Source organism: Haemorhous mexicanus, chromosome 1 (genome assembly GCF_027477595.1).
Source record: "Haemorhous mexicanus isolate bHaeMex1 chromosome 1, bHaeMex1.pri, whole genome shotgun sequence".
NCBI lineage: Eukaryota > Metazoa > Chordata > Aves > Passeriformes > Fringillidae > Haemorhous > Haemorhous mexicanus.
In genome coordinates, this window is record NC_082341.1 from 72,420,056 (window position 1) to 72,429,485 (window position 9,430).

The window sequence follows — 9,430 nt, forward strand, 5'->3', positions numbered from 1 at the left end:
GCTAGATCCAGGCAGGTTCCTCTAGGGGCCTGTACTTTGGGTGCCTGTTATTACAGAAGCTACAGTACCTCAGATGTGGAAGGCTATCTTCAAGCATTCAAACAAATATTTCTCTATCTGGGATCTGAGGATTCCAACATCCATTCCTTAATGGGGGTATGATTTGGCAAATTCCAAAGTGGTTTCTGAACTGGGAACACATGGAGGTTTTTTTTCTTTTAAGGAAGTGACTGCTGAGGACAAGAATATGATTGCTTGTTGCTGTGCTGGCAGCTGAAGTCAACAGAAATCAGGAGGTAGCACTGAAAATATCTGTCTACATACAGGAGCAGATGGACTTCTTGGTGTCTTCTGTTTGTGAAGAAGTAAGCTTTATTTGATAAAAACTTAAACAGCCTGGAAATATTGCAGTTTTAGAAAAAATTTGCTGAAATGTAAGTGTCCTTGGGAATTTAGGTGCCCTATTTCCATGACCAGATCAACAGAAACTCTAGGACGATAGTAAACACATTGTTAGCTCTCTTGCAGTAAGTTTCCCCATTGTTATCTCTTGATCAGCAATCAGCTAAGATAAAAGAAAGTGAAGGAATATATTTGAACTATTTACATACCAGTGAATGTGGTGTCATGTTATCTTTGTTCTTTTGCAAGATCATCTTTGCTACCATCAAGTCATGTCCCCGAGGTCCTGCCAAAGTATGTGTTATTTTGGAGGATGAGGCAGGGGAATCGAAAGCAAGTAGAACAAGTAAATATTGTGTGGTAGAACTGAAAAAAACATTCCACTGCAGTTCTCCCAACACTGGTGCTATACTGTATATACTGGAATCAGGAAAGATCATAGCCTTCTTCCAGTAACTGGACTGCCAAACTTTTTCTGTTTCACTCTCCTGGTGCTTTTTTGTGACAGTTCCTCACAGTTCTGTTTCCTTTCTTGCTTCAGTGTCAAAGAGATGAATAACTAATTCCAGAGAAAAACTATAACTCACTGTAGACATTCCATCTCCTCGCATGGTTATTCTCTTTAGCTTCTGAATAAAAGCCCATAAAGCTTTGTAAACAAACCATGAAGATAAGTAAAAAACTCCTTCCCATTTCTCATTCCCCTGTATTCCCTGAGGCAATGCTTTGTCTCAGTGGCATGTAGATTTTGCACATATCCAGCTGCCTTTCAGACTGCTTATCAACTGCTGTTTCAGAGAAACTGGATTAATCATATTTTGTGCAGAAATTGTTGCATCTGACTAGTTTGAGTAGCATGCATGAGGGAGTATGGGTCACACATGTCCCTTCCAGGCAGAAAATTGGTTTGAATATTCTGTCTTAGCCCAGAGTTATGACAGACTCATTCCTAACATCTCTGGAATCAATGAACCAACTCAGACAGAAAAATTGCCAAAACACAGAATATTTCAAGTTGGAAGGGACTCATAAGGATCATTGAGTCCAACTCCCTGCTCCTCACAGAACTATCTATAATTAAACTGTATGACTAAGAGCATTGTCCTGATGCTCTTTGAACCCTAACAGGCATGGCACAATAACCGCTTTCCTGGGAAAGCCTGTTCCAGTGACCAACCCTCTGGATGAAGAAACTTTTCCTAATGTCCGATCCTGGAACAGCCTCATTCCATTTCCTCATGCCCTTGCTGGTCACCAGATAGAGAGCAGCACCTCCCCCTCCCCTGCCCCCAGTAGGATGAGATGAGGTCACCCCTCAGCCTCCTCTTCTCCAAGCTGAACAAGCCAAGTGACCTCAGACACTCCTTGTAAGTTTTGCTCCTTTTAAGTTTTGCCCATTTCAATCCCCCTCCTCTGCACTCTTAGTGTGATGTTCTTCTTATACAGTTGCACCCAAAACTGCCCCCGGCACTGGAGATGAGGCTGCCCTGGTGCAGAGCAGGGACAATCCCTTCCCTTGCCTGGCTGGCCATGCTGTGCCTTATTCCCCCCCAGACACCCCAGCTTAGCCCTCCTGGCTGCCTCATGTTCAACTTGCCATCCACCCAAAGCTGCAGATTTGTACACATAGCCAGGATTACCCTGTCCCAGGTGCATTTAAAATACTCCAAATGAAAACATTTGCTTAAGTTTTTATTATGATTAAAGGAGCAAAACTGTACACCCACAAGACCCATTGTATACAGGGATAGGATACATGGAGAAAATCTAAACAGCAATCTGCAAAACCACCACACTTGGTCATGAGGATTGATCTAAAAAGGCTTAAGAAGAAATATTAATTACAAAATTTCTATAATGCATTCTTAGAAAGGGAGGAAGAGCTGTGCAGTATCAGGGGTAGAAATAAAAACCAATTGCTTTGTCAGAGTAGGTATGATTGGTAGTAGTTTAGAGTTTAATTTACAAAATTTTGAGTGACTTATTCCAGGGGAGTCACCATGAAATTTGTCTGTAGAGAAACCTGGCTCAGTTAGAAGACTGCATTTTTTTCCCAAAAAAGATGATGTGTTTTTTCAGTGTGATGATTCAGCACTATTATTGTTAAATTGCACCATGAACATCTCTGTTAATGCTCATGTTTTCTTTGGGTCAGATTTTCATTCCTTTAACTCTTCATCTATGAGTAAATAATAATACTTAGCACAAAGGAAAGGCAAAGGGCCTCTGCTTTCCAGGCAAAATTTAAAATTTCTCTGCCTTAACTTTTTTTTTTCTTAATCAAGCATTCTGGTTTTAGAAAATATAGATAAAAGTGAAAGTTTGTGTTTCTTTTTACCCTTGATACTGCAGCACTTTGGATCTTGCTGTGAGGGACAGAAACTCTTTCAGCTTTCCTCTATTTAAGGGGAAAAGCATCTGCCAAAGAACAAGATGCTGTCACTTGGGTTGTGCTTGATCCAGAAGAGGAACGGGTGGTCAGCTCTAATCTCTTCAGAGACACTTGTGTCATCTACCCCAGCTCCTGATGAGCGTACCACCTTACTGCCTGCTTCAGAGATCTCCACAAATGCCTCATGGAATGCTCCAGACACCTTCAGGCTCTGTGCTGAAGAGATGCCAGAGAGATTGGCTGATGAGCTGAACAGGTCGGTGATACCCAAGGATTTTAAGACAGATGTGAGGTTATATTTCTCCTCAATCCTCATGCGGGGGAGATAAACTTTAATCTTCCTCTCTTCCATCTTTCTAGAACTGGTCCACTCCTTGAGATTTTCAACGGTGATTGCAGTCTCAAGCTGCAAGGAAACAAACAAATTAGATCTCTGGGATGAGAGCACAACACCTTTTGTAGCAATGCAGTACCATTAGTGGTTTTTTTTCTCTTAAACTGACTGCTTTTAATGTATTTTCTGGGTATATATGGATTAATATATCTAGAAGAGGAAAGCAAACCATGACTCTCTCTTCTCTGTCCTGCTTCCTATTTCTTTAATAGGCTCACTGGCAATTTATAGTCTTGACTAGATGGCTATTCAGCAAATTTTCCAAAGCTCTTGCCAATTTATCTTCTTTTCTTCAGAAATATATTCCAGAAGTCATTCTGTGCTTATGAGTTGTAAGCTGTTTACATTTAAGACCTCCAAGTAAGGAAGTGTTAAAGGTTTTACTAGTACCTGAAGTATCTGGAGGCATTTGAACACAGCTAAATTTCTTCAGTAATAAATAAGCTATCAGTTATTACTGAAGAAATTTAGCTGTGTTCAAATGACTTTTTATTTTTATAATTTAGGTTCTTAGAGTTAGTGTGCAATCATTTCAATGAACTTGGATTTATTGCATAACTTTTCCTATTCAAACTGCATTCCTACTAATGGCTATATTCTTTTCATACCAACAGTAATATGTCATGTATGCTTTACTTTCTGAAGTTGCTTTAACCATTCCAGAACTCGTATTCAATTGTTAGATAGTTTAATTTTTGAAGGCATGAAGGAAACATGTTGAAGGCTGTCCAACCATTCAATAATTACAAATACTCAAGCTAAGATGAACTTCCCAGTAAGTTCCTCAGTATGAGAAATTGAAATATAAAAGCTTTGGAGCGCAAGGTGCTGGAGTAACAGCTGCTTATCTGAGAAGAATCTGTTCTGCAGTGACAAAAATTTAACCCATTAAAGCATTGCTTAGCAATCCATCCTCACACAAACTTTTGCAGGACTGCTGAGACAGCTGCATGCCTCTATGCAACAATCCCATGCTGCCAATATTCAGATCTGTGCTGGGGATGTGCTTTAAGATAACTTTATTGTGAAGAGCTTCTTTGCACCTAAACTTTCACTGTGTTTATGGTTTTCTGACACCCAGCCAGGGCCGTACCTGCTCCAGGCCGGAGATGTCATCAGGCAACAGCACCCACAGGCTCAGCCGCCCACTGGCATATGGAAGCTCCAGGATTCTGCATTTCTCAGAAGGGATCTCTGCCACTTTAAATGTACCAGTCTGAGACATCATCTGCACAGGTTTGCTTTCTTGCTGCAAAACCAAAGAACATATAGTTTTCAGAAAGATTATTCCTAGAGTGTAGAAATGCCTACTTATGTTTAAAGCTGATGATTGCTCCTTTTCAAGAAGATTGTACAGCAACTTGTCAACTCCCTTCATAAATTCTAGAACATGACACCTTTAAAGTGATGTATGCCCACATACCTCAGAAATTCTGAAAGGAGCTGTCTGGGTATCTTCTTCCTTAAATGCTTTCTCCCACAATCCCTTGAAGTAGATGGCACTGACCAGGACCATGTCAGTTTGTGAACTCACAGAGCTTGGTTGAAGGATATTTTTGATAGACCCTTTCAAAATGCACAGGAAAAGAGAACATGTATAATACATCTGTGTATAACACATCTTACTTGGCAATTTCAACATTAAATGGAGGGTAAAGAATTTGTGGGAAGTAGAATGTAGGGCAAGGACAAAGGACGTTGCTTTGGTTTTGTAGCTGTTATCTTGTAGTTCCAAGGTTGATTTGCTTACTGCTGTTGGCAATGGTTGTTGTTTCTCTCCCTATAAAGAATTATAGTGAGAGAGATAAAATCCAGAGATTTACTTGTTTAATTAGCAAAATTAGCATGTTTTTGTCAACAGGAAGAACCATTGGAACCATGTATCCCAGGATGGTCTCCCAATCAAACATTTAATACTTTTTTGCATCAAACAGAAGTTGAAACATTGGTGTCAAACTATTTGTCAATGTGTAAAAAGCGTATTTTAGTGCTGTCCCTTTTATCAGGATTGGAAATGTTACATATCAACAAAGCCTCTACAGATTGAGGGAGTCCTCTAACAGGGATGTGTCTGAGGAAAAAGAAATTGTTAGATGACAGTTCTGTATCTGGGGACTGATCTCTTATCCAGGAAAAGTAGCAGAGCGAGACGCTTTTGTTTTTCATCACCTGACTTAAATGCTCTCACATGTTGTTCAAGCATGGTGGCAGAAGGGAAAATATCTATGCTGACATTTGGCTTCCTCTTACCATTTGTCTGACTTTCAACCCAGGAATTTATGAGCTCTCTGGATTTTTCTGCAGCTGTTTGAAAGCTGATAGATTCCAAACCTCCCTTATACAGTTCCTTCACACATTGAATGTATTCCTGCAAGGAAAGAATATGCCATTTTCAGATCAGAATGTCAAAGCATTTTGCAGATGTAAAAGGCAAGAAAGAAATTAACAGATATGAGCAATCTGCTTATTAAGGCTAGTGAGTAAACTATGAGCTATTTCATAACATCTTAAGATTTGACATGCATTGTTTCAAGGAAGAGTCTATGCCCACATTTTCAAAAAATATTTTCCACAACTGAGTTTAATCTAAAACCAACATTCATTTCAGTAAAGTATGGGGTTTTTATTCTCTTTGCCCACTTTTAAATTTATTTTTTTTTTGCAATTGTATTCTCCTTGAATTTCAAATTAAATGTTCCTTTCAATGGAAAACCTTGGAATTTTTTTGAGAACCTGAAGGTTTTTTTCAGGTTTGTTTTCCAAGCTGAGGAAACAGTTGCAGTTGTCTCTTTATTAATTATACCTTGACTTGATTGGATCTTTATTGTACTTTGCACAAACTTCTTTTTGGCTAGTCACATTTTTTCTCAAGACTTTCAGAGGTTAGGGCTGTGATAGATAGAATCTTTCCACGTGGAAGAAAATTTCTTCAGCAGACCCTACACTTCTAACAGTGCTTTTTGCATTATAGAAAGTTACAGTTTTGACATTCAGATCAGATCTTAGAGCAACTCACCGGCAGAATTGGGTATTTCTCTTCAGCATAAAGTCTGCTGGCGATGCTGATCGAATAATTGTCACTTGGTTTGGTGATTTGGCTGACGATGTCCTTAAGTGAAGTGTAGATGCTTGCAGATGTGCCACACTGATTGACATGAATACAAATAAGAAAACAGATGATGTTACCCTAGTTTTAATGATGAGTAGGTATTATATACTATGTGAAAGGAGTAGAGTAGTTCAGATGTTTCTGCTTATAAAATTGTTCATCCTATGCTGATGTAGTAATTTTTTAATATATATAATTTGGTGCTGGTTTTCAACTGTAATTTCCTCATACCATTTGGGGGGGGCTTTTAATTTTCTGCTACAGTAATCTAGCTTCAGCAGATCAGTTCCCAACCAGTTCTGTTTAACCACTAGCACCCAGCTACTTTGCCTAATTGTATAAATATCTATAATTTCCCCCTATTGGCCCAATATATGGTGATGGGTTTCATTTTATGCTTGCTCTGAATTCTCTGTTGCCTGCCTTCTCTGCTCATTCTTATGAATGAAGTGTACCCCCAAATGCTGGATGAAGAGCACTAGCTACACATTGGTGTAAGGTTAGAACTGCTACAAGACTGCATTATCTGATAGATTTTGTTCCCAGGAGAAACTGACATAGAGAAGGGATTAAATTGTTTCTGTACCTGAGATTCAGTACTCTCTCCAAATCCTGGGATTTTATCAAAGTGGATAGCCTGTAATTAAGAGTAACAGTAGTTGAAATAATTGGTATGACAAGAAAAAGGTTATGCAACTGAGATTAACACATCGTGTTTGAAGCAAACCTATTGACTAACTGAGAATGACTCAAAAAGTACAATCTATCTGTACCATCTCTGAATAGCCATGCATACTGTTGCCTGCTTAGATGATCTTTTTTTTTTCTATTGAGCATCTAGGATTCAGCATCAGTGTGTGCTACCAATAATGTCAACCTTCTTGTAGGTAACAAGCCAGCCACTCTCTGTGAAGATAGTGAGAGCTGTAGGAAACACATGAAGCACTTTGCAGTCTGTGAATGTTTTGGCTTTTTCCCTATAGATTTTATCTCCTTTCCCTATTCAAAAAAAAAAAAAAAAGTTACTAGAATGTATTTTTGTCTTTGAGAATTCTGCTACTAAACTATGATAAAATTTAAATCCAAGTTCAACATTTTGGGCTGATGCCTTCATTTAGCACTTTTGAGAGTTTTAGGTGGCCACAGCTTTTGATAACTCTGGATCCACGTTTTGGTAACTCTGGATCCACATTTTTTAGCCTCTGAGGGACATTAGCATGTCATTAAGGGCTGTGGCTCTGTTGAGCCATCAGGAGGTTTAAGTCCTTAATATAGTCTCACCTTTTCTATCTGAGCCTTGGTGTTCTCTTTTGCACCTATGTAGACCATGGAGAGGGTTGAAATGATGAGCAGAGGGGAGTAGCAGACATTCTCCTGGACACTCTGGCTTCTCAGCTCCCTGAATATGTCACAGCAAACTTCTGTGCTCACTGGACCGATGGAGGCCATTGTGCAGCAGTATTGCCTAGAAGCAAAGAGCAGAAGTACAATAGCAATGTAATTATGGGAATAGCATACACACACAGCACATGCACTTTAACAGGAATTTTCAGGCTATAAAATATAAACAAGTAATTTGGAAATCATTCTATGTTAACATATCTGTTGCTATTGTCACCTCTCATGCATGTTAGAAAGTGTTTTCACAAATCTGTTTCCTTCTGCATTTCTACACATTCACCTTTTTTAACAGTTCCTCAGAGCTCTGGAATCTGTATGTGGTTTCTGTTTACCTTTTCAAGGAAGTAAAATAACAATTGCCTGTACTTATTTTCATTCATTGAAGGCTACAATTCCTTAGTACTTTGTAGTAGTTTGATGAAAACAAGAAAATATTATCTCTTTCATATACTTGCAAAGTTGGACATTTAAGCACAAATTATATTTCCATTTAGTTTAGGTCTGGGCAGATAAAGGTAAAAGCAGAGGCTAGCTATTTTTATTTTCCAAAAATAAGTAGGTGTAGTAAAGTATCTATTTGTAGCACAGTACTTACTGTGTAGATCCTCAAAGGCCTGTAGCTTACCCTTGTTTTAGTAGTGGAAGCATGGACAGGCAATATAATTTGTCTAAGGTCACCGAATCTAGGAGCAAGACTGATGCATAAAATTCATGTCTCATTGTATTGTGCTTTCAGATATGGTTTGCTTTGCATAAAGATGCTATGTTTTCTCAGACTATAACCTGTCTGAGAAATTAAATTGCTGCTTTTCAAAATCCAGCCCCTTATGTAGGAGCTAAATGCTAGGATCTCAAGTTTCTCCTTATAGTGTTAAATTCCACCAGAGTGTTTTTTGTCTGGCCTCTTGGATATACACATGCAGACACACACATTTTTCTCTCACTTTTCTTTCTGTATACATGTTCCCACTTATAAGTTATTTAAAAATTGTACATCTGTGCACACACATACCTTTTTATGTTGTGTTCACCAACTGTATTTTTCAGGAATGCAACTCGTAGAGAAATTTCACACTAAAATAAACTTAGCAAATTCACTGAACACCACAGTTCTGCTCTCAATGCCCTGTTTTCAACCAGAGTTCAAGCACGGAAACTTATTACTTATCTGTCACAATCATTCTTAAAAGATACAGAATAGGAAGCTAAAATGGATGCTCTGAAATAAAATAATGTTTTGAGCACAAAATAACATTTTAAGCACAGAGAAGAACTTTAAAAACCTCCCCAAAACCACAAACATTCAGATTTTATACATAATAAATTAGTGTAGAATGCATATACACTGGTGAGATTTGTAGAGAATATCATGTAAATATTCTGTCCTGAAAAATATCAAACACAAGACAATAACTTCTCACTTTTTAAATTAGTCAGAACCAAGGAATAATGCAGTAATAGGGAAAATTTTTCTAGAGAAATGCTCACCTTCAAGCTTCAGCACCAAAGACAATACAGCTTTCCAGCTGTATGTGGTTATAGTGGCTGAGCCCTTGGGAATTTATACAGTCTGAGTTGTGACCCACCCACTGCTGTGCTTCAGAAGTTTGACTTTTGACACCATAAAAATAAATTAATGGTATGAGGTCAGTTTTTTGTTTCAATGGGTTTGGGTTTGATTGAAGGGAGAACAAATATTAGTATTTTATGCTTTTTAACAGTGCTTTCCACC

General features: G+C 38.4%; 1 protein-coding gene across 1 annotated transcript; it reads right to left on the reverse strand.

Moving 5' to 3' along the window:
• Positions 1-2,147: 2,147 nt before the first annotated feature.
• Positions 2,148-7,835, reverse strand: LOC132331032 (ovalbumin-like). Its single transcript, XM_059853965.1, has 7 exons — positions 7,579-7,835; positions 6,884-6,934; positions 6,205-6,333; positions 5,439-5,556; positions 4,612-4,754; positions 4,282-4,437; positions 2,148-3,200 (listed from the first exon to the last, which is right to left on the reverse strand). The coding sequence occupies exons 1-7, from the start codon at positions 7,744-7,746 to the stop codon at positions 2,805-2,807; spliced, it is 1,161 nt and encodes a 386-aa protein (XP_059709948.1). The 5' UTR covers positions 7,747-7,835; the 3' UTR covers positions 2,148-2,804.
• Between the last annotated feature and the right edge of the window lie 1,595 nt (positions 7,836-9,430).